At 44.0% G+C, this 24,557-nt stretch overlaps 3 protein-coding genes across 6 annotated transcripts; 2 read left to right on the top strand and 1 right to left on the bottom strand.

The window, feature by feature from the left end:
- The first annotated feature begins 64 nt into the window (after positions 1-64).
- pole4 (polymerase (DNA-directed), epsilon 4, accessory subunit) lies at positions 65-2,802 on the top strand. Its single transcript, XM_030371756.1, has 4 exons — positions 65-418; positions 671-755; positions 1,828-1,869; positions 2,261-2,802. The coding sequence occupies exons 1-4, from the start codon at positions 173-175 to the stop codon at positions 2,272-2,274; spliced, it is 387 nt and encodes a 128-aa protein (XP_030227616.1). The 5' UTR covers positions 65-172; the 3' UTR covers positions 2,275-2,802.
- A 3,174-nt stretch (positions 2,803-5,976) lies between these two features.
- On the top strand, positions 5,977-11,354 carry ccl44 (chemokine (C-C motif) ligand 44). The gene is made up of 5 exons (XM_030371755.1): positions 5,977-6,151; positions 7,875-8,004; positions 9,052-9,199; positions 9,858-9,926; positions 10,127-11,354. Exons 1-4 carry the CDS (start codon positions 6,088-6,090, stop codon positions 9,894-9,896), a joined length of 381 nt encoding a protein of 126 aa, XP_030227615.1. The 5' UTR covers positions 5,977-6,087; the 3' UTR covers positions 9,897-9,926; positions 10,127-11,354.
- A 514-nt stretch (positions 11,355-11,868) lies between these two features.
- slc1a6 (solute carrier family 1 member 6) lies at positions 11,869-23,499 on the bottom strand. 4 transcript variants are annotated; one of them, XM_030371753.1, is made up of 12 exons: positions 23,373-23,499; positions 23,066-23,168; positions 18,719-19,018; positions 18,238-18,375; positions 17,859-18,066; positions 17,574-17,616; positions 17,179-17,307; positions 16,493-16,677; positions 15,767-16,000; positions 14,875-15,069; positions 14,225-14,359; positions 11,869-13,830 (listed from the first exon to the last, which is right to left on the bottom strand). In XM_030371753.1, exons 3-12 carry the CDS (start codon positions 18,834-18,836, stop codon positions 13,632-13,634), a joined length of 1,584 nt encoding a protein of 527 aa, XP_030227613.1. In that variant the 5' UTR covers positions 18,837-19,018; positions 23,066-23,168; positions 23,373-23,499; the 3' UTR covers positions 11,869-13,631. The 4 variants fall into 4 exon arrangements, with proteins under 4 accessions (XP_030227613.1, XP_030227612.1, XP_030227611.1 ...); XM_030371752.1 differs by having other exon boundaries at positions 23,381-23,499; XM_030371751.1 differs by lacking the exons at positions 23,066-23,168; positions 23,373-23,499 and adding an exon at positions 22,283-23,048.
- Between the last annotated feature and the right edge of the window lie 1,058 nt (positions 23,500-24,557).

Genomic DNA, 24,557 nt, shown 5'->3' with positions numbered 1-24,557 from the left:
CAATTGCAAGCGAGGAATAGTTGGCGGGAGTTGAGGAGGCGGGTATCTTACGCCCTCGGTCAACGAATGAAAAGCACACATCTAGGTGGCCATAATAGCACATGCTAGCACGTCGTATTGTGATATGTAAGAAGTCTAATATTTTGTAAACAGTTGTTTGTTGAAGATCCAGATGATGGCCACAACGGTGGCAACACCCGTCACGCCAACAGAATCCGACCAAGGCCGGAGCGTCAGTGAAGAAGAACCCCGAGGGAACGAGGCAGATGAGGAAAGCCAACAAACGGGGCCCGTAGCAAGTGTTACGCACAGCCGTGTCTCCAAACTCCCCCTGGCTCGCATCAAGGCGCTGATGAAGGCAGACCCCGATGTGTCACTCGCAAGTCAAGAGTCTGTATTCATAATCGCGAAGGCCACGGTAGGTTACCAATAATAACCCATATGAATAGTAAGAATGCGGCATGTTTATGACTTTGGCTTTAAATTTAGCTTCGATTAACTGCTTATTGGTAAGTAACGTTATGCATATGTGGGCCAGTTATATCACCGACCGCTGTGCTGTCATTTGCCACAACGCATGTCTGCACAACTTTTAAGATGATAAGTGTACAAGTGACCGGGGTATTCAGTAAGCCAGCTGACCGTGTTCGCTTCTGGTCTTGACCCACAGGAATTGTTTGTTGAGATGATTGCCAAGGATTCCCTCGTCTATGCCCAACAAGGAAAAAGGAAAACTTTGCAGAGGAAAGATTTGGGTAAGTGTTCTAAGAAGATGAACCAATCCCACTGTAGGTGGCACCCCCTCTAACATATGTCTAAAACAATTAGTCCAGGTGTTGTCCTTTGTAAAATGATGGGGCATTCCCCATGGGAAAGCCTTCTATATTGACCTGGGTTGCGGTCGGATAGTCAAAATAATTTCTTCCCTAATGTCCTTCCCTTGACTTTGATGGCAAATGAGGTGATGAGTTCAAGGAAAGGTGTGAAGGAGATTTCATACGGACTTGGGAAAAGAGAATCCGACTGCACTTACACTAGGCTAAGGGGTCGGCCTGGCACGGGAGGCAGAGAGAGGGTTTACAACTATAAGGTTGCTAGTTCGATCCCCCACTCTTCTTAGCTGATGTGAAGGTGTCTTTGAGCAAGACACCTAACCCTCGCATGCTACGGACGAGCTGGCTGTTGCCTTACTGCGCCGTCGGTGTGTGAATCTGTATGAATGGTTGTAAGTCGGCGTCTACTAAATGTAAATGTAGGCTATGTCACTAATGCAATGGCAGATGTTATGGACGTGGGTCTGCCGTGATGAAACTACAACGTCCTGAAGATGGGCGACCTAAAAGCACATTTACCCCGTGCGTTCTAACAGGGCGCTTTCAAGCAGGCTTTATAAATGTGGACAACATGGTGAAGAATGACCCTTTATTATAACTACGGTTGGAATTTAAAAAAGGAAGGTTGAATGTAGGCTACCAGCCACAGAGGGAAACCAAATAGATGTCATGTTGATAATGTTTAGTCCTCCACTCATATTCAGGACGGAGTATGATTGTATGAAAAAAGTTGTCGGTCACGTTGATCGTTTGAATTAGCGACTGGTGCGTCGTTTTAATGTTCCTGCCACAAGCCATTCTGGGAAGGCATTATCTCCCTTCCTTTCATAAAGGACGGTCCAGTGTACCCTATGCTGAAGGAGATGCAAAAGGAAGCAAGATTCTTGAATACTTACGGGTCATTTCAGTCCGTACCTTCCTTCCTACGCAAAAAGCACTGTGGGTCCTCGGCTCTGGTCTGTTTTAATCCTTCTCCTTTCTTTCCATCCTACAGACAATGCGATAGAGGCCATTGATGAGTTTGCTTTCCTTGAAGGTAAGTTTACTTGGCCTTTTTTAAACATCAAGTATTTGTTGTTGTGTAGTCATGATTGAGTTGGCTCATTCAGGAGGAAATCATAATTTACCTTACTTTGTAAATTACTTTACATTACATAGTATATTTGTAATTTTTGTGTGAGGGGAAATATGGATTTGCTTTTAATTGTTTAGGTCAAAGCAGTTTTTCCACCCTTTTTTGTCTTTTCATCTGATAATCAAAATAACGAAATGAGGTTGGATTTAAGGTTAAAGGGTTTGGGTTAGGGTTAGTACTACCGTTGTCTATTTGGGTGATTGAGTAAATGATGGCTATCAATGTGTAGAATTCTTCTTGTAACATTTTTGTGGCTTGTCTTTCCCATTTTTGTGGCTTGTCTTTCTTGAAGGTACATTGGACTGATGGCTTGGTCTAAACCACACGTATACCAGACATTTTCCACTTAAAATCGGGTGGTAATTTTTTCTAAACCTCATTTGTAAATCCCATTGTGCCATCAATCGTTTTCCTCATTTAACAAAACCTTTGCTGTGCTTAGTGATGTATTATACATTGTCATCTGCGTTTTATGTTGTAAATAGGTGTATTGTAAAATAGTCCCTATAAAACATGAGTAACTTTTTGCCAGTTTTGATTATTTGTATTGTGAAGTAACAATTCAACTATTTTAATAAAGTTGTCATGTTTTCTAATGCCTTTTTCCTTTGGAAGTTTCAAATTATCCTTCAGGGTCGTGTAGGAATTTGATGCATTTTTTGATAAATAAATCGATAGATCAAATTCGTTTTTTTGTCCATACAAAGCTAGCAGTAAAAATGTTATAGTTCTTCTAAAGCCTGAAGGCTGATACTAACCATCTTCTTTGTAAAATAAATATTTATTTTCTCTTGTTTAGTCTACATTGAAAGTGGAATAAAATGATTCACATTTTTTCCGCCTTGTTCATAATCAAGGGTGTGCCTGAGATTGAACACATTTTATAAACTGCTTCAGTGTTTTTGGCTTCAGTGCCACCATGTGGCCACGGTGAGGTAATATGATTAGTCTGGGAATGTTATGGTTCAGGTTAGAACAATTGTAAACTATTAGAAGCTTTATGTTACCAAAATCACACCACATAAGGGGGCTTGAGATGGACCCAATACTCTTTGTGATTTATTTAGTTGTCTGGAAGAACTATTACCCTTCATATCTGGATAGTCTTACTTTTTCCTTTTACTAGTAGACATTACTTAATCTGAAATTAAAAACCTCGAGTTGGCTTTTTTTTTTTTTTTGGTGTATGCGATCAAGGTCTACCAAATGTAACACCAAATGAGCTGTGTTCGTGTACAATGAGTATTGGCTGAATTGTCATGCTGGTTTGCCTGTGCCTTAGCCCAACTTTTGATTAGATAAGCAGTCAAAGTAGACTGGATATGATGGGTTAAAAAAATCGATTCTTCTTCTGTAAGCCAGGTGTAATTGGCTGAATGCCACGGTGCATTTTTTATGACATTGAAGAAACCACATCAACCCTGTGAGTTTACGCAAATGTCCCAGAGTTTCCCCTTGATGGAGACGTGTGTACTGTTGTTCCTGGCAGACCTGCTTTAAACACATGTCCATCAGAGGTGTTTTGTTTCTCACTCAAAGCACAGTCAGGACCCCAGAGTTTCTTTCGTTTTTTTTGCAATTTGAATTTTCAAAATAAATGTTTTTCTATCTTTAAGCTGGGTCTTTGTGGTTCTCTAATGAAACAAGAGCTGGGAGAAGCACAGATGTTTGGTTCCAAAAGTACACCAGTCAACTCCCAGCAGAAGAATGCTTGACTGGCACAGAGAAACATGGAATACCTCTCCTCTCTAATAAAATATAATCACATGTTGCTGGGATGGACATCGCTTCATTCCCACAGTCAATATAGACATTCCACTTGGGAAATCCCATGTGAAGTCGGAGAGAGGTTCTCTCCCTTCTATTGTCCGGACCGGTAACCATAAATCAGGACTTGCCTAGATTGATGGCTCTCGTTTGTGGTGCTGAAAGCATAGTATGCTTAAATAATAGTGTGTGGCTTTATTCCTATGCCTTGAATGTGTCCAAATGGTGTGTTACAGATTCATTAAGTATGCGTTTCAAACTAGACATGCAGTCAGGCTCAACTTTGTTTTATACACAGTTGGCACTGGACTGATTGTAAATCACACAGCCATTATTTGGTCAAAGTAATTTGCCAATGTTCCTATTATTTCCTTGTTTTTCCAAAAATTCTGCCGAACAGAACATCTTCAACAGGAGAATGGTCGGAAATCTAAACGCGTCTTGTCTGCTTAATTCCCCCCCCCCCCCCCCCCCCCCCCCCCCCCATGGGCCAGCAGGCCAGCAGACAGCCCTCAAACATCTCTAGGAGGCCCTGGCTTCATGGAGAAGACCATCCTATGAATGAATGATGCTCACAAACTCCCATAAACATACATACGCACACACACACACACATTCACACTCAAACACACAAACACACACACACACACACACACACACACTCACATCTTTCTTTTTCTTTGCCCCTGCTGCTTATTTTCTGAACGGGCAGTGAAATACTTGCAGTGGAAGACTATACTTTAACAAGATGTTTCTTAATCGCTGAAGAGATATGCAGGAAATGTATCTGGCTCAGGAGCAGACCTGCAGTCATGTGAAAGGTATGTTTATGCAGCTGAGGGATTCCAACCTGATTTCTTAAGGGTCAAATTCCAACACTGAATACCCCTCAACCCTGACACGCACACACGCACGCACACACACACAAAAACACACACAAAAACACACACACACACACACGCACTTACTTTCATCGCGACCTCACCCCCTTGGTACACTGGCTGCATATTTTCACTTCCAGTGGTCAGGTATGTAAGCCTATGCCCGTACGTACAGCCGAGTCACATAGCGGATTACAGTGAAGCATTGTCTTACAAATATTTAAGGTTTTCCACCAAATATCCAACCATTAACCAAGCATGATATTCGCAAAAGGTAAAATGTAAGCTTTGTTACTGTCAGTGCACCTGTCTCGCCTTGGGTAGTTCCAATAGCAAGTTGGCTTATATCATGTGTTTGTAATGTGAGAATGCAGTCTAAGGTTTGTAAGGCTTATTTCAATAGACAGAGATGTTTCACAGATAGCGTATAATAATTTTGAACAGGCTTTCTGACAATGTCACCATTTGCAGGCTAGTGCCAGACAGTTAAAACCTGTGATGAACCAATGGCTTTATGCCCTGTAATTGCAAGTTAATTAATAACTTTATTATTCATCATATTAAAGATTCTGTTTAAAAGACAGATCATAAATAATACAGAATCACAAGTGCATTTAACATTACAACGCATAACTTATGTGGTTGAAACTGTGTTCGTTGATCCAATCCAGTTGTTTTTTTTAAAACAAGAGTTTAGCATACTTTTTGAAAACTCCAGCAAAAGATCTAAAAGGAGAACATTAATACTTCTGGTGTGATTTGTGTCAAACCCGCCTAGCGTTCGAAAAATCTTTCCTGGCATAGAAAGTCCTACTTTAGGGCTATTGGATTGATATGTGGGAGAGCATTGACTCAGGAATGCAATCTGTGGTTAGAGATGAAAGAGAGCCAAGGGGCAGAATGAAAACAATTGTACAAATCTCTTTCCACCCCACATTGTTGGAGACACCTATTATAATCCACACCCCTCGATCCAGGCTGCCCTGGGAACGAAAACTGTTTAAGGCTTGAAAAAAGTACGCAAACGGGAATGACAAATTATATTAGGATTCAATGTTTATACAATATCACATTATCTTATTGTCATAGGTGCTTGCTTTATAGATGAGTGGCCCAGACAGGGCACGTATATGGGACCAAAGTAGAGCTGAAAGGAGAGCGAGGTGAGAGCAGGGAGAAAGTGGCAAAGAAGGGGGTGAATAGGAGGTATAGAAGCCATAATGACATCAAAGTGGCAGTGGGGAGGGAGTGGGCGAGAGAAAGAGCGAGGGACACTGAGACTGAGGAAGAGTGGCAGTGGGTGAGAGAGTCAGTGAGAGAGTGAGTTGGTGAGGGAGGGAGGGAGGGAGGGAGGAATGAAAAGAGGGAGGGAGTGCTATAAGAGAGGCAGCCATAGAGGAAGAGATGACAGTAGATTATCCTCATTCCCTGTCTTCTCCTCTTCTCCCCTCCTTCTCTGCCAGCCTCTATCATGTTCGTGCTGCAGGCGCTGACTGTTATCTCTCTGACTGTTGCCCTGCTGTCGTCCGTCGAAGGTAGGACACAGCCGCACGCGTTGCGTGTGTGTGTGAGAGCGGTTTTCTGTGTGTGCGTTTGTGCATGCATGCGTGTTTGTGTGTACGTGTGTGTGTGTGCGTGCACATGGATGCACGCTGCAGGTGGGCCGGGTAGCGGCAGAGTGATGGCGAAGTGAAAAGAGGAAGGTGAGAGAGAGAGGGAGAGGAGAGGGAGGAGAGAGAGGGTGAGCGAGAGGAGGGGGGCTATAGCAACAGCCTCATAGCCAGGAAGAGATGGATGTAAACAGTGAGCAAGAATTAGAAAGGGACAGAATTCAAGTGCTGTGCGACGTTCATGTACTGCGATGTGTTTGAGCTTCTGTGGTGTTCCGTAATGTGGTGTAGGAAACGTGTTGCCAAATGTTTGAACCGTGGTTGGTCCAAAAGGGTCATTTGACAGCGTTCCTGTTGTGAGCCTTCCCAGTCCTGCAGCTTTGTTTTGTTTCAACAGTGTGTTGGAAGAAAAAAATGATTGATATCTCTCTCTCTCTCTCTCTCTCTCTCTCTGTCTCTCTCTTGCTCTCTCTCTCTCTCTCTCTCTCTCTCTCTCTCTCTCTCTCTCTCTCTCTCTCTCTCTCTCTCTCTCTCTCTCTCTCTCTCTCTCTCTCTCTCTCTCTCTCTCTCTCTCTCTCTCTCTCTCTCTCTCTCTCTCTCTCTCTCTCTCTCTCTCTTGCTCTCTCTCTCCTCTTCCCCCGCTGGCGTGGCAGCATGTTTTGTAGAATGATGAGATGTGGTTCTAATTCCTTTGACATTCTTCTGTGTTCCTGTGTGTGTGTCTCTGTGTGTGTGTGTGTGTGTGTGTGTGTGTGTGTGTGTGTGTGTGTGTGTGTGTGTGTGTCTATGTGGTTTGTGACAGAGAGAGATAGAGAGAAAGAGAGAGAGAGAGAGAGAGAGAGAGAGAGAGAGAGAGAGAGAGAGAGAGAGAGAGAGAGAGAGAGAGAGAGAGAGAGAGAGAGAGAGAGAGAGAGAGAGAGAGAGAGAGAGAGTGTGAAAGAAGAAAGAACCTGTGTGTGCCTGCGTGCGTGTGTTTGTCCAGGAGGTTTGCTGTGAACAAAAGCTACAAAGACAGGCCTTGGTTACCTGTGTTACTAGCAGTACACTAACTTCAGCAGTTTAGGTAATACGTGGAGTGACATAATGACATATAACATGGCCTTACAGTGTTATACCACTTGGTTATGTTTGTACAAAGGTAAATGGTCATTTTGTGTATTTTTTTGTTGTGAACGAACACACGTTACAAGGCACCACAACCCCTGTTGAAGATAACACAGTACAGTAGAGGAGCAACACATTTCGCTGAGCATGCTAGGACCAGTTCAATGTATGGTACACTCTAATCTCTCCATCGCTCCCTCTCTCCCGCTTATCAGGGTCTGTGTTCACCCACTGAGACCTTATGTGGGTTTCTTGTTTGTGTTTTCTTGCCATTACTCTGCACACACAGCTCCCCCCCCCCCCCCCCCCCCCCCCGCAACCTCCCAATCACCGCCCCTCTGTCTCTGTCCCCTGTCCCCCCAAAATCATTGACTCTCTGTCTCTGTCCCACGCAAATCATTGACTCTCTGTCTCTATCCCTTGTCCCCCCGCCCCCACAACTCTGTACCGACTCTCTGTCTCTGTCCCTTCAAATCACTGACTTCCTGTCCCCTGTCCCTTCAAATCACTGACCCTCTGTCCCCTGCCCCCCTCCCCATGGCAGGTAAAGGGGTGCAGATGCAGCGGGACGTCCAGTGCTGCATGCTGTACTCGCAGGGCAAGGTACGCACCAAGGACGTGATCCGCTTCGAGGTGCAGACGGACGGGCCCGACTGCAGCATACAAGCCATCATGCAAGTATTCCAACAATTCCCCCCCCACAATCCCCCCCCCCCCTTCCCTCCCTCCCTCACGCTGCTGTCGCTCCCGCAGTGCACGCTCAAGTAGTGCACGCATCGGGGGAAAAGTATGCGTCTTGTTAAGAGCTGGGCTCCCTCACATGCATTGTAGTCCGGTCCAGGTCACGTTGTTGTCATGGCAGCGCTCTTAGACGTAATGGCCCGGGAAGCGGGGAGGGAAATATGCAGGGATAACAAGCACATGGTGAAAAACAAAAAAGAATATAAAACAAGGACAATTACCTTTTAAAGCCAGCTGAACTTTGCTGCTTTGATTCAGTCTGTCAGAACAGCAGGGTTGAATTAAGGAGGGGGGAAAAAAATGAAAACAGTGGGCTGCCTTGCATTACATGAGCTTGTCAGTGGAGACAATCTGATTCTGGCCCATTGTGAGAACCTAAATGTCTTTGTGTTTATCTGGGTTATAACAAAGGGGTTACCGTTAGTATGAAGGAGGCTGTGTGAGACTCTTATGTGCTGTGCGCCTCTCCTCCAGTGCCCATGTAGCAGCAGCAGCCTCAACCTGGCAGCATGTTCTGCAAGAGGATGGGATGTGGTTCTAATTCCTCTGACATTCTTCTGTGTTCTGGTATCCCTGAACAAAGCCCAGCAGCAAACCAACCAACCAACAAACACAACCCTCCTCAGTGATTCAAAGAGTTCACAGCATAGGAACATTCATTTTGGAGAATGATCATGGGAAGATACAGGCAGCAAAGTTACCAGGAATACATTCAATGTATACATGAGTCTTATAGGGAAACGTTCACATCGTGGTCGGTAAATACAAAAGTATATGGTATTCCTTTTCTCCCTCTCACAAAGGTGATGGGGAGTGACCATTATGGAGAGATAAGGATAAGCCATGGTTGTGCCTTACGATAGATATTTCCACTGCACCCCCCCAAAAAATGTGATCAAGCGGCTGTGATTGCCCAATTGCGTCGGCAGCAGCGGTACGTGACTGGATGTGTCTCTTTGTCCCTTCCGCTCGACTCACAGTCTGTACACCAAGAAGGCCGTGAAGTGCGCGGATCCCAGCGACCGCAAGGTGAAGAGGCTGCTGAGGAAGCTCCTTCAGAGGCAGAGGAGCAAGACCCGCCGTACCATGTGGCTCATCCCTCACGACAACCTGCCCGTCATGGCAGAGGTAGGCTCCTGTCCTGTGTTTTTTTGCAGTATGACGATGTCTCGTGTGTTAAAGGTCCCATAATACACCAGTAGGTGAGAGTGTGATTAGCCATTATTACAAGCGACGTATGACGGATAGATGAGCAGGGTTTGCAAGAGTCCACTAGGTAGGAAGATTGATCTATCCAGCACACATCTCTGTGGACACGCCCACTTGTGATGTCTCTAGAGGCAGATTTTGAAAACGGCTTGTAATGGCTCATCACACTCACACCTGGGGGTATAATATGGGACCTTTAATACTTGGAAAGCGGCGTGAAAGGAGCGTTGGATCCAGTACTGTGCTTTTGGCATTGGGGCCGCATTTGTAGATTGATTGTCCCTTGAATAACTTAACTAATATGCTGGTCAATGTTTATTTAGAAATCGATGAAATGATGTGATGTCATCGATATGATGTCAATATTGATGTTGTCATTGTGATGTCCGTATCAGACTGTAACTTCAGCATACTTTTTGTTGCTAAATACATCAATCAATTTATTTGCTTTGTGTGTATTTAAAACTTTTTGTGCTTTACATTGCTGGTCGTTAAATTTGAAAGTGAAAGACAGAACCAGAGATTTACTGAAAAGTAATTCCACTTGATAATTATGGAATTTTTTATGGTTTACTAGGACAAGAAGAATAACTGGGCGACTTTTGATGTGGAATGAGAGGAAACAAGAAAACATTTGTAGTTATAGGTAAGATTCCGCTCTTACTCTGAAGTCTGTACGCGCTGATCATTGTTTGAGGGTGTGGGACCTTCATCTATGCGTATACGTTTCCTAGCGTACAGTGGCTGAACATCAGCATGTGCCTGATCCCACATCCCGCCCAACTGAAATCATGTAAATAGGACGCATAAATGAGTCTGTCACAAACGTATACCTCTTCTTCACAGGCCAAGTAAACCTTTTCAACGACTGGTCACCGTAGCCGGGCGGCGTTTTGGGGCCTCCCCTGTTGTCTTGTGTGTGTGTCTCTCTCTCTCTCTCTCTCTCCCTTTACCCCTACAGACCCGGGCAGCAGTAGGCCTACATAGTAGCTATAATCGCTTCAGATAGGTTCAACAACAAAAAATAAAAAAATATTTCCACAAAGTTAACTCTGAATACATAGTTTGAACTGCTTCAAATATGGCGTGTTTTCTTTAGCAGATAAGCTAACCAACATTGCCACTATCGTGTTGAATATATCCGAAACATATCATACGCACTAGTGCTATATTGCCCTGGTCTGCCTGAAGGTCTCTAGTCTACTACTATTATAACATCTACTAGTGGCTGAATTGTTTTGTATATGGGCTACAATCGTAGAGCACGCCTCTTTTCATCAAAGGGACTGCTATATTTATCAGCAGACGTGTTACAATAGCCTACTGTAGGAGTGACAGAAAACGTCCATTATAACAATGAGACGTTCAGTGCTAGTAGTGAAGTACAGCAGTGAGATACATGCTGACTTGTGTGACTTGTATATCTTTAAGTCATTTGTAAGAGAAACCATACTCAGTAGACTGAGTCAATTGCCGTTTGTCAAGGGTGTGAAAAACACCGGGAACGTCTTTCTAATATTAGCCTGCGCTTTTTGCACAATCCACGTGTCAATAGTGTGAACTCATCACCCATCTCCACTGTCATTTCGCTGTCATGGCGGCAAAAATAGACTAAAAAAGACTCAAACCGGCAGGTACGAAGCAATAAAGTATCACATGTGTTCTTTCTTCATGGATTCACCTCGATGGCCAGACTCACAAGAAATGAGAAATCGTTCCCGATCTTTTTTGCCCACTCAGTGGATGTTGCAGACTGTTATATGAATAAATACCTGGCCTCCCAGTTTGTCTTTGTAAAGGGCGCCAGATGGCGTCCCTCAGAGGTTTTGATATGTATCAGCGGATGGAGATTGTTTTTGACACTGACTGTTTATCTTACCGTAACTATGCCAAAGTATTTGCCAAGTATTTCCATTCAAATCTTTGCCACGTGTCCTGGACGTTACAGTGAAGCATAGACGACCCAATCATTTCTGTTACCATGTTGTTGTAGAAAGATGCACTGTATGTTACAACCACAAAAAAAAGATGAAAGTATTTCAAGTGATCTCTTTTATAAATTTATCTGAAACGACCCGTTGTTTAAGTGTATTTACTGTCTTTTCTCGCTTATATAATTTGAGTAACAGTGTGTTACTCGTGTGTGTGTGTGTGTGTGTGTGTGTGTGTGTGTGTGTGTGTGTGTGTGTGTGTGTGTGTGTGTGTGTGTGTGTGTGTGTGTGTGTGTTTGAGGGGTGGGGGGATTGAATGAGTAGGCACTTACACATCTATGGAGCCTATTTGAAAATACCCAGATATCAATTAAATTATTTTTGACAATACAATTGGAGTTTTCTGAACATACTTTCAAAGTTAATGAATTTAGGTCAATGCAGAACATTAACATTAGAGTTCTAAAATAGCCTTTCAAATGAAGTGGAATCATGTGCTCCCGACTTACAGCTATTGTGTCATAACATAATGTCATCATTGATGAAACTATACAAGCCATGATACTGCCTTCCACTAGATGTAGCAATTTTCATATTCAAAATACATCTGGATTCCAGAGAACACGAACACACATACACACAAAATACAGATAATGATATGTCCATTCCTGAGACCTTTATTAGTTACATCAAAGCAAATACATTTAAGATGCCCAGCAAAATAGAGTATTTAAAAAGTAATAACATATTTTAATATCCAGCCTCAAAAACAAAATTCTCCTACTTAGAAACAAGGATTATACTTTCTTACTTTTGACATTTAGCCTTTCAATTCTAGTTTCCACACTATAATGCATTTTTTTTTTATATGATCTTAACACAAACTAATAAAAACATTAAGCAATTTCTTACTATTTTCAAAGTAGCCATTTCGCAAAACATTCAATCACTTGTCATTTATTTTCCTAGTCAAAACATTGAAACCCAATTTAAAATACTGTTATAAGTATAAAGTCAAGTGTCTGTCCATACTCTGGAATACAATAGTTAATCAACAATCATTTACTGTTAAGGTGACATATACATACTGAAACAAAAAAAACAACCTTTAAATGAATAAATGAACTCAAAGTTCAGCAAAACAATATTTCTCTTTAAAAACATCAAGATATTAAAAATATATAAAAAGAAGGTGGAAATAACAAATGTCTATTTCCATAGTGAACTGGAAACAAAAACAAATCAAACATCAGTGAACAACATAACCAAAAAATACAATATAAATAATCAGTAATCAATAGATTTTTGACATTATTCCAAAAATATAGTACTACTCAACCCCAGAATTAAAACAAAACAAAGCCATACAGTAAAGAAAACTCTGCCAAACACTACAGAGACAAAGAACAAGCATCTGAATAGGGTTCAGAATCGTTTAAAATCAAGTTAATTCATAATATCTAAGAGAAAATAGTGACATTGTGCTGAAGGGTCTTGGTTTGTATCAGGTTGCCAAAACGCACATCAGAGACACATTAGAGGTAGTGGACTTGAGTGTATGCTAATATGATTGAATGAGTATTTTATTTCGATAAAAGGCCATGCAACAAATTCAACCAAATTGGAAGGAAACACATGTTCAATAGAAGGTTGTATGGTTATTTACTAGCACTAAGGTATAGTGCTAGAATTTAGAAAAAATATTAAATACCAGTATTACTCTTATTAATGATCTTGTCTGGAATATGAATAACTTCACCGTACAATTGAATTACAAAGCTTAATGCAGGGGCATATGAATAACAATCACCATACAAATGAATTACAAAGCATTATGCAGAGGTATAATAATAACAATCGCAATACACATTAATTGCAATGTTTTATGCAGAGGTATATGAATAACAGACACCATGCATTAATACATTAATTACAAAGATTTATGGACTTCCACATAGACCAAACAAACAAGTTGAATGAATGAACTGTCCTGGCATGAACCTTTTAGATAATTTCCCAGAGTTCAAAGTAATTTGTTTTAACAACCTGAATTTTTCCCACACATTTCAGAGTGGGAAGGGCAATTATTCAGAACATCATCTTTTGGTTATTGGAAGAAGGACATTTTGTGAACTTAGCTCTGCAAGCAGAGCACAAAATAACAAACAACATTTCTTTGTGAGTGTTATCTTTTGTAGTTTTCACCCTTGGGAACGAACCTCATACTTTGGCTTTCGAGTTTGCCAATGAACACAAAGACATACTTTACCTCCAGAGCCCAGGTCTCTGGCCGCCCCACACCACGCCCCGCCACACACAGGGAGAGACGGCCGCGCGGTCCCAGCCTGCTCCTGCAGTACCCAGCCTGCTCCTGCAGGGGGCGGCAGAGGGAGCTGACAGATGGGCGTGGGCGAGGGGGATCACATGGGGGTCTCGCTGTTGTGGAGCTTCACCGAGTCGTTCTCCTGGCAGATGAGCTGGTAGGGCTTCTCGGTCTCCTCCAGGACCGAGGTGCCCCGCTCGGCGTCCTGGCCCAGCAGCTCGGAGCGGGACAGGTGCTCCACGATGCCCGCCCCCAGGGAGTCGCCCAGCACGTTGGTGGTGGTCCTCAGACGGTCCCTGAGGGAGGAGGGGGAGGAGGAGGGGGGGAGGGAGGGAGAGAGAGAGAGAGAGAGAGAGAGAGAGAGAGAGAGAGAGAGAGAGAGAGAGAGAGAGAGAGAGAGAGAGAGAGAGAGAGAGAGAGAGAGAGAGAGAGAGAGAGAGAGAGAGGGAGGGGGGGGGGGGGGTAATACAAATTATACGAAAAGTAATATTTGGGATGTTGAAATGATTAAATGGGATATTTCAAGCATGACATGGGCTATTTAAAGTCCTACACGGTACATGTAAAGAAATAAACAGGAGGTCTAAACTCATTCAAAGGATAGTTTAAGTACAGCATCCTATTTAAGGCCATCCACAGGATAGTTAAAGCAACGAAACAGGACCCGTTCCCATGGAGCTGGGAACTCACAGGAACCAGTCCACGGCGATGATGAGCGTGATGTCGTCTGTGGGCAGCCCCACCGAAGTCAATACAATCACCATGGTAACCAGCCCAGCCTGGGGGATGCCTGCTGCTCCGATGCTGGCAGCGGTTGCCGTGATACTGAGTGGGAGGGACACGGTGTTGGTCACCGTCATTAAATGGATGCGATGAACCACCAGCACGGAGCATTAAGGGCAGCGCTATCAGTAGCAGTCAAACTACTGCAACAACAAGTCAGTTCTCGGTCTTCTAATCTAGACCCATTCGGGGCATTATGCCATATATTTGCATTTTATTATATATTTGCATCAAGCCAACCATTCATTTAGTATATCATAAAGGGCCCCCTTCCTGATCACTGTTGATATTTTCAAACGGCAGTGGCAGCCATTAGTAAAATAAAGAAAAACTAGGTAAATGTTTTAATTGAACTGGTTCAAATGTATTTTACAGGATATATATGATATATATGCTGTGCATTGCTTATTTCATTCACAGACATGACAAGTAAACACACAATTTTTTTCATTAAATTCATTTAAATTGAATTCAATTCATTTAAATTGAATAGAATTCATTTCGATTTTAAATCACTTGTTATGTGGGTGTAAAAGAGGGAGCTTCGCCCAGCCTACCTGATGGTGAGGATCTGTCCAAAGTTGAGGTCCATGTTGTTGACCTGGGCGATGAAGATGGCCGCCACGGCCTCGTAGAGGGCGGTGCCGTCCATGTTGATGGTGGCCCCCACTGGGAGGACGAAGCGCGTCACCCGCTTGTCCACGCGGTTGTTCTCCTCCAGACAGCGGAAGGTGATGGGCAGGGTGGCTGAGCTGAAGTGGGCGAAACAGAAGAGGTGGAGTTAGAAAGTGGAAAAACATCGGTAAGTTAAAGGGAGCTAAAGGGAGATGAACTGAGTTAAAGGGCGGCAGGAGCTCAGGAGGAAGAGCGGGTTGGCTGGTAATCGGAAGGTTGCCGGTTCGAACCCCGGCTCCTGCTCCCTGAGCAAGAACCCCTCGGCCTTCTTGCTCTGGGCAGAGAGGGGATCCGCCCCCTGTCTGTATAAGCTATAGGAAGGAATCATGATGGTAACCCACCATTATTCCCAAGGAGACTCCTTTCTTTCCTTCTTTCCCTTCCTTTCCTTTCCCTAAAGAGAGCGCTCAGCATTCGGGCCGTTTGTGACGATGAAAAATGGGCTTTGGGATAAAGGAAGGCAAGGAGACCACCATACTAATCACAGGTAACACAATAGAGTATTTCAGTGCGTTGGTGTACTTCTGCAGCCCCCTTTGCCTCCTTATAGAGTGGATCTCTCTGACCTCAATGCTCGGTTTATTCAACGCACTTTGTGTTGCATCCCAAAAGCGGACAACCCAAACAAAAATCTACTCTCGCTCACCTTCGCAACTAGACGCAACAGACAACTCATACGAACAAAATGTAGTGTCAACAAACATAACACAAAAAGACACTGATCGCCATTTTCGGAGCGAAAAAAACCCCAAAATGGCTCCCTGGTCGACTCGCCTGGACGAGGTGCCCAGGGCCGTGATGAGGGCCTGGAGGAGGCCCCCGATGAAGCTGAAGGGGTTCTTGCGGGTCACCAGGAAGTAAAGCAGGGGCAGCACCACCAGGCCGTGGATCAGGAGCCCCAGGATCACGGTGAGGGTGTACATGCCCAGCTGGCCCCCCATCTGCACCAGGTCCTTCATCTCCACGATCTTCCCCGCGATCAGGAACAGGATGCCCACCGGGGCGTACCTGGTGGGAGGGAGGGGGGGGGGGGGGGGGGGGGATCCGGGGACAGGATGTTCGGTTATAAAGGTGTTGAACCTACCTCCCGGGGTGCTTGATTGGTGTTTTTGAATTGCTGCTGCAACACTTACATTTTCCTTTGTGGATAAATAAACTACTCCATCCATCCATCCCTCCCTCCCTCCCTCCCTCCCTCCCCCTCTCTCCCCCCCCCCCCCCCCCCTCTCTCTCTCTCTCTCTCTCTCTCTCTCTCTTCTCTCTCTCTCTCTCTCTCTCTCTCTCTCTCTCTCTCTCTCTCTCTCGGGTAACTATTGGTAACTATTTGATTACATAACATTAAGTATTGTAGCTGCTATAACCTGGCATTACATTAAATAGTTAACGCTGTGTGTGTTTGTGTGTTTGTGTGTGTGAGTGTACGCGTGTGTGTGTGTGTGTGTGCATGCATGCGTGCGTGCGTGTGTGTGTATGCGTGTGCACGCGGAGGCTCCGGCTGACCAGATGATGACGGCCACCAGCCTCATGATGGCTTCGTTGAGGCTGTCGAAGAAGTCCCTGAGAGCCTGGCCCTGCTGCTTCATGCTGCCCATGACCAGGCCCAGGCAGACGGAGAACACCACCATGCCCAGGGCGTTCACGCCGTTGGAGGAGCCCGACACCGGCACCATCTCCACCACCGTCTCCTGCCAACGGGGGAGAGCCAGGGGGGGAAGCTTTGAGGGAAGGATTGAGACGCTCGTGGAGAGGATTGAGACGAGGAACGTAGAGAACACGACCGATATGCCTCATGTGTTTATTGTCGACGATGAACCAAGAGATTAAAAGATGCTCTTTGGATTGTAGCCAGACCTATTTGGAAGCTTATTCTTTATCTTTGCAGGATATTTTTATTTTGTATCCTCATTAGAATGAGGATTCCATTTAAAGGTGAAATATTATACCAGCAGGTGTGAGTGTGATTAGCCATTTCAAGTCATACCAAGCGCAATGTAGCAAACGTTGCTCATCTATCCAGCACACATCTAGGCGGACACGGCCACTTGTGATGTGTGAAGAGGCAGATTTTCGAAACGGCTTGTAATGGGGTAAAACACTCACGGCTGGTGGTACAATATGTCACTTTTAAAATGTTCTTCAAAGCTTGCCATGAACATCTCAGTGTTTGAGTGAAGTCGTTTCCCCACCTGGATGGTGTGCATGACCCTGCTAAGGTTGACGCTGAGGGCAGACTCGCTGACGTTGAGGGAGTCAGTGAGGTTCAGCGCCACAGTCACATTCCTAATGCTCACCGTCTTCTTGTACATGGTTTTATACTGCCGGGGATCACAAGGGAACAACGCCGGTCATTTTTTAGATTTGAAGTTCAAAATCGGTACATGCAGACACAACAGATGAACTTGGTGGCTGTATGGTGACATGATAACTGTTGAACAATAAAGGCAATTCAGACCAAAGTTTCCAGAAAAAAATCAAACAAACAAAGCAAAGCAAGCAAACAATCAAATTAATAAATCAATGAATATTATTTCTATTGAATAGTATTTGAAAAATGTTGTGATTGAGAAGCGAACAATCTCACCTGTTTGAAGCAGGCCTCCACCAGGTTTGGTGGAAACATGTTCCTGAAAGTGTACACAATGACTCGATGAAGGACTTGAATTACTGGAGATGTTAATAGCTGGATCTCAAACACAATCGATAAATAGGATATGCATCCAAATCTGATCCGATCTCATCTATTTGATCTTATATCAACATATATCACCCTGTGTATATATATACCTCCCTCATCTGGTGTTTCCAGACTCTCAAAGCAACTACCCAGAATCCTTTGCTTTGTGGGCGTGTCCCCGGGCTGTGTTACCTGATGAGGTCCAGGAAGGCGTCGGCAGCCTGCACCGGCTCTATGTTCCCGCCGGCCGCCATGAGGCTGTCCCGGCTGCCCTTCCCCGGCCTGATGATCATCACCATGACGATGCCGATGAAGACGGCGATCAGGGTGGTGACCATGTAGTAGACCACGGCCCGCACGCCCATCTTCCCCGACGCCTTGCTGTCCAGAGAGGAGATGCCTGGTCTCACAGAAGCAGACGGGGCGTGAAGTTAACAAACAGATGCATTGAGTTGATTTGATGCCATGTTACAATCATAAATATGAGGTTAGCTGTAAAATCTCATTCAAATTAATCGAAAAAAACTGTGTGTGTGTGTGTGTGTGTGTGTGTGTGTTTGTGTGTGTGTACCTGTCACCAGACTGGAGATGATGAGAGGCAACACCAGCATCTGTAACATCCTCATCAGCAGCTCCCCGGGGAAGGAGAAGTACTTAACGGCCCTCAGGGACAGGTTGTGGGGACGCAGGGCGAAGCCCAGCAGCACACCTACACACACACACACACACACACACACACACAGAAACACAGACGCACACACACACACGCAGACACACAGACGTACACAGACACACGCACACACACACACACACACACACACAACCAAACAGATACAAAAAGGCATAAGAAAAACATTCCCCAAACCAATTGATCATTTCAGAATTCAATAATTTGTTCACCACGACCACATCGTCAACACCATCACCAAACCTCTCCCCCTTTAACCTATAGTAAAAACCCCATCCACACCACCCCAACCATCTCAACCATCTCCACGTCCTTAACCACCTCCAACACAACCCCCACCCCCACCCCCACCACTACCACTGACCCAGTGCCACGGCGGCCACGGTGAACAGCACAAAGAGGTTCCTCCTGAAGAAGCTCCTCACGCCCTCCCGGGTGACGGAGCCCATCCTCCCCTTCAGCCGGCTGCCTCTCCTCTCCATGGCCCTGCGCACGCGGCTCCGCACGCCTCCTGCTACTCCTCCTCCTCCTCCTCCGCGACCTCCTCTCTCCGCCCGGGGGGGCCTGTCGGCGTCTTCGTGCAGAAAGAGCGAGGCGCTGGTCGAGGGCTTCTCGTTTATAATCAGACCCAACACCTGGTCCAGCAGGCAGGTCTCGTGGGAAACTAGATGGGGAGGGGGAGGGAGAGAGGGAGAGAGAGAGAGAGAGAGAGAGAGGGAGTGGGAGAGAGAGAGAGAGAGAGAGAGAGAGAGAGAGAGAGAGAGAGAGAGAGGGAGAGAGAGAGAGAGAGAAAGATATGGAGGGGAGAGAGAGAGAGAGAGAGAGAGAGAGAGAGAGAGAGAGAGAGAGAGAGAGAGAGAGAGAGAGAGAGAGAGAGAGAGAGAGAGAGAGAGAGATGGAGTTTGGGGAAAGCGAGAGATGGAGAGAGGTAGATTGGAAAAGAGAGAGTAGTTTCAATAGTAGTAGTAGTAGTAGTTATGCGAAGGGAGGAATTTGGTGATGGACAGAAAAGTGATTATTTTTAAGTTCTAGATAGAGATTTGTGCGCAGTGGGTCTTAGAGCTAGATGTCTACCCCCCCAAATTGCTTCTTTTTAACCGGTGTCTCTGAATTCAGTTACTGCTGATAAAAGTGTCGGCTAAATGACTACAATACTAATAGTAAGTTAGTTCTGTATTCAAGGTTTGCTTTTCATGAATTTGTTCAAGAGTGTCATTTTTCCGAGACGGCTCGACTCTGCCACTCCAAACCAAGGTTTGTGAATACAGGGCCCAAAAACTCGGTCTGATTTTCAAAGAGAACCATTTTGTATGCTGATGTAAATGAAGTGTGCCTTCTGGCTGACTCAATGGGTTTCAATATGAAGTGTTGATTAAAATGCAGAGGGCTCGTCAGATCGGGAGTGTTTAGAAATGGCTCCATAAGGCCAGACATGAGAGTAATCTCTCAAGGCAGAGTCGAGCAGTAGAACTCGGAGCCCATCCGAACCATCTTCAAATCTGACACACAGTGTCAGATTTAAAGATGTTTCAGACGGGCTCCGAGTTCTACAGTGCATGCTTCTTAAGAAGTTAAGGCAATGCAAGGCAACTTTATTTATATAGCACTTTTCATACACGAGGCAGACTCAAAGTGCTTAAAAGTCTCATAAGTTGTTAAGTCAAATGAAAAAACGCATTCAAATCAAACAACCTATGCTACATATTTTACAGGACTTGGTATTATAACAATTGGATAAAAAGGAGTAAACCAGCTTTCATGACAAAACAAATCGGAACAGGGGACCTGCAAGGAAAACAGGGATCAGTCATCACACGTCTCGTGGGATTCGTTGGTGAAATGAGGGGTGAACCATTAAACCGATGCATGTTGTAATCGGCCATGGTGTAATCGCATTACTGTGGAACTAATTCAACAAATCTGGGAGTCTGCAGCGACCTTTCTCCAGCACCACAGAAACACTCCAATCAGGACATCCATCCTTCAGACAAGACACTTGATTGCTGTGGTCAAGCTCCATCCAACAAGACACTTGATTGCTGTGGTCAAGCGACACATCAGATAAAATTAACTTCTTACCTTGATCTATTTCAAGTTAAATAAAAAGATTTGTGCTGGATGTGGTCCTCTTCTGTCCTCTCCAAAACAATGTTAACCAGAGGTACACTCTTGTTTGCCGCTCTACTACCCCCGTGCTCTCACCACAGCTAATGCACCCAGTTGTAATTGTAAGGCGTTTTAAACGCTGCTTTACACACCTACGACATCCTAATAAAACTCCCCCATCAACTCAAGAACCATTATTCAGTGTTACTCCACCTCCACACATAATAACTATGCTTATATCTAGTCCATGGAGATGGCCTGTTTATCCTTGTGCAGCTCTTTTCAATCGATTGTGTTTTTTCCATTGTTCTGAGGTGAATCTCGACCTTCGTACAATGTGGAGCTGCCATTGATGAGTGGGCTGTGGGGATGACCCCAGATGACCCGACCCGTGATTCAGTTTGGGATCGGTGGCAGAAGAACAGCCAAGCTACTCCTACTGTTGTCAGTGTTCACTGATTATTGGGTTGTATTGTGTTGTATAGTATTGTCTTGTGTTGTATTGATTTTCTTCGATGATTTCTGTGAATTACTGGGATTATTTCAAAACTCCCAGAGTTTTCTCTCAAAGAGTTAATGTCGCCTTTTAGAATTGTATTGCCATCCTAGGATATAGTAAAATGCTCATTTTTGGAATTCAATGCTCTTAGGAAAAAAACCTGCTGTCAAGGTTTTGACTTTGACTGATTAAATAATAATGATAAAGAATGTGGACAAACCACTCAAACAGGATTATACATAAAGCCACGCTTTCAAATTAGAAATTCACAGTCCATTGGTCAATCTGGATGAATCTAAAATGATACAGCATTTGTTTTCCCAAATGGGAAACATCCAGCAACTGAACATTAATTTCTTAGTTGACCATATTTGCATCTTTCTACATTTCTATCATGTAATTCTACATGCTGCATGGCTCCATAAACAGATTACGGTGCAGATTAGCAGCCTGGGGGGGTCGTGGTCTCCTGTCCCCTGCTTCAGTCTCCCAGCAGTTGGACATTAAAGCTTCATGAATCAGCAGGGCCAGATGGGGGAGAACCAGTGTCCCTAGACAGATGGCACAGGTTGTATTCATGACAACAAAGATAAGATATATTGTATTGATTCAACATAGAAAATATAGCTATGGAAATTAGTTTGGGGTTGAGATTGGCAAAGACAAAAGAAAAATGTGTCAATGTAATGAATTGATGTTGTCATTTCAAACAATCAAAGCAGATCATGAGTAATCGCACTCATCACGCATCTCCTTGCCACAGATGACATGGAAAGGTCTCAACCATCTCACCATGCTTTGCTCCAGGACATCTTGACCACAATGTGATCAAGGCCAGCAGAAGCAGTTCAGAGAGGGAGCACGGGACATTAATCTGGGGGGCTGAGTGGAGGATAGTTGTGCAGCAGGGATAAAGTTAAGGTTAAGGCTGCTGCATCTCACAAGGCACTGCCACTTTGAATTCAAAGACGCAAAATGATATGAGAAGGATTTCCTAGAAAATTAGGTGGTAAAATTGCACATCTGAACACAAAAATTCTATTCAGTACATTCCCTTCATAAAAAGCCACAATGATTTCCAAAACCCATAAAGCCCCTTAAAAAAATACATAAAACCCCTGACCCATAAAAAGTTCACACTCAATACTTTTTATACCACTTATGACAAAATATACTTCTAGTTTCTATTCTGATATATGTTTACGTTACTTTTGGCTTTTTCAATCACCTTCAAAACAGTCAGTAACAGCTGGCAACCCTAAGCAGCTAACAGTGTAGTTTGCTTCCTAAGCATAAAGTAAACAATTGGATATATATACTCACCACTCATGGTTCACAGCGTTTCTTGAACACTCCGTTTAAAATCCCTGTCAGTCTACAGTGTGAGGTCTATGGAGTGGTCAAAGGGATTCAGGGGAGGTGTGTGTTTGTGTGTTTGTGCGTGTGCATGTGTGTGTGGCCTTATGGCCAGAGTGAGCAGATATCTCACTCTGTTGCTTTCATAAGCACATAGACATGAAAAGACTTCTGCCCTCCTGCTGGCTGACATTCTCACACCACAGTGTAGCTGCACCACGTGCACTCTGACTACACACACATACACACGCACGCTCGCGCACACACACACACACACACACACACACACACACACACACACACACACACACACACACACACACACACACACACACACAGTATTCATGCTTTACTTATATACAATCCTATGTTAATATTAAAATGGAATATTGTACTATAACAGGTATTAATGCTTGTAATCTTCAAATTGAATGTAAATGGGAATGGTAATGTATTTTCTATGTCGAAGAGACAATTAAATGAGTTGCTGTTTTCTGCTCACCTTACATAATCACATAACTAGAAATTAATTATCAAAAGCCTAGGGTTAAAACCCCACTCATCCCTCAAATCCTATCATCAACATGCGTCTAAAGTTTCGATTGAATAAGCGCCGTTGCCTACATCGATTCTTACTCATAATCGCATAAGACAATGAAATAAGTTAACATCCACTACCCGGTAAGATAAGAAAACCGAGGGTCGACCCAAGTCCGTCTACTAAAAATGTAATAAATGAAAAAAGGGTACCCTGCTCCTCTCAAGCGGTTTGAATTGACGTTGATCGGCAGGATTTACGCTCTTTGAAAGGATCGACGCTCTTCGACAGGATCGACAGGTGTTTTCCGGCAACCTAAAAAAGAATTGCAAATAATATGCATCAAACATATGGAATTAAGTTTAACCAATCTAATTTGTGACCACTACCTTTAAAGATACATGACATATGTTGTTATTAATAATAATATATGAAAGAGAAAAACGTTATCCAATAACCATCGCCAATTAAGAGTTACATTAAAACAATTAGTGAAAGAAAGGCATCAGCTTTACGCACAGCCATACCTAATCCAAGACGTTCCCTCTATCTCCGCTCAAACAACACGAACGATTCTTTCCACTAATCGTGTATATCTTAGACTTTCTTTTCTCGTTTACTGGATAAGACATCGCGGGTTTTTTTCTGAGACCCCCCCCCCCCCCCCTACCCCTCCCCCGGCTACGCAGGAAAAGCGCCTGCAAGATGCACGGCTAGGTCTGCGTAGGAGTAGGAGAGGTTGAGGAGCCTTTCTGCACGGAAACAAGCCACCTGCTGCCTTTAGAAGCGTGAAAGAACTAACAGGATAATTAGAATAATACACAACTATCCATGAATCACCATTTAACGCTGCATGTTTAATTAAACGAATAGCCTATTTGGGGAATATACAATTATATATTTTATAGAAGTTGGTGGTATCTTTTAATTTCTTTGTGGGATATATGCATATTGGCATCCCTTCTTCCCCAGGTTCTTGCGAGGAACCTGGAACTTCTAGGATCAGGAGGGGGAAGAGGAGGAGGAGATGAGAAGGTGTAAGAGAAATCGAAATGAAAAAATATTAAAAACAAAGGTTTACGGAGCCAGTTAAACTGCGGTCATTGCTATGACAACTCGCCTTGTCTTCTCTTGCGTAGGGGTATAGTGTGGAGTTCTCCCGGGACACACGTATCTGTGACCCCACCACCAGACGCAGCAGACCCCTCTCTCACTCCAACTCATCACGAGCGACGGACATTCGTTGCAACTATGTTGCCGTTTCCCCGGAACCAGAGGCTGTGGATAGGCCCGCAACACGAGTTGAGGTTCTTCATAAAGAAGTCATCAAAAGTCCTAACGCATTTGAAATAACGTCTAAAATATGTGCAAAACAAACAAGACGGAAATTGATAACAAAAAAGGGGTTCAAAACATAACTGTATCATAAAGCCTAAGAATAATCATCAATAATAAAAATGTCTGTGACTGTGAAATTATGTTGCTGGCAGCATATCATAATGATGTATTTTCCATCTGGGTTTTCATATTTCACAACACATATAGTGGTAATGTTATGTATTTACGCAGGCTGTTTGTGAAGCCTGCTTTCTGGTTCCAACCGAGAACCGAAGGGTTATAGAGTAGGGGAGCAGATTGCATCGCTATGGCAACACAACTACCACTGCCATAGTGTGGGAGGCATGGGCCATGTATGATCTATGG

Source organism: Gadus morhua, chromosome 12, assembly GCF_902167405.1.
Source record: "Gadus morhua chromosome 12, gadMor3.0, whole genome shotgun sequence".
Lineage (NCBI taxonomy): Eukaryota > Metazoa > Chordata > Actinopteri > Gadiformes > Gadidae > Gadus > Gadus morhua.
This window is presented reverse-complemented; position numbering and strand designations above follow the sequence as displayed.

Excerpts from the sequence above, each read along its gene's own strand:
- pole4 (XM_030371756.1), top strand. The coding sequence starts at position 173 with ATGATGGCCACAACGGTGGCAACACCCGTCACGCCAACAGAATCCGAC. Across the intron at positions 419-670 it reads TCATAATCGCGAAGGCCACG|GAATTGTTTGTTGAGATGAT; the intron begins GTAGGTTACCAA and ends CTTGACCCACAG. Across the intron at positions 756-1,827 it reads TTTGCAGAGGAAAGATTTGG|ACAATGCGATAGAGGCCATT; the intron begins GTAAGTGTTCTA and ends TCCATCCTACAG.
- slc1a6 (XM_030371751.1), bottom strand. Across the intron at positions 18,376-18,718 it reads CGTGGCCGCCGTGGCACTGG|GTGTGCTGCTGGGCTTCGCC; the intron begins GTCAGTGGTAGT and ends GTGTGTGTGTAG. Across the intron at positions 15,070-15,766 it reads GCCCTGGGCACCTCGTCCAG|CTCAGCCACCCTGCCCATCA; the intron begins GCGAGTCGACCA and ends CGCCCACTTCAG.
- ccl44 (XM_030371755.1), top strand. The coding sequence starts at position 6,088 with ATGTTCGTGCTGCAGGCGCTGACTGTTATCTCTCTGACTGTTGCCCTG. Across the intron at positions 8,005-9,051 it reads TGCAGCATACAAGCCATCAT|TCTGTACACCAAGAAGGCCG; the intron begins GCAAGTATTCCA and ends CTCGACTCACAG. Across the intron at positions 9,200-9,857 it reads ACCTGCCCGTCATGGCAGAG|GACAAGAAGAATAACTGGGC; the intron begins GTAGGCTCCTGT and ends ATGGTTTACTAG.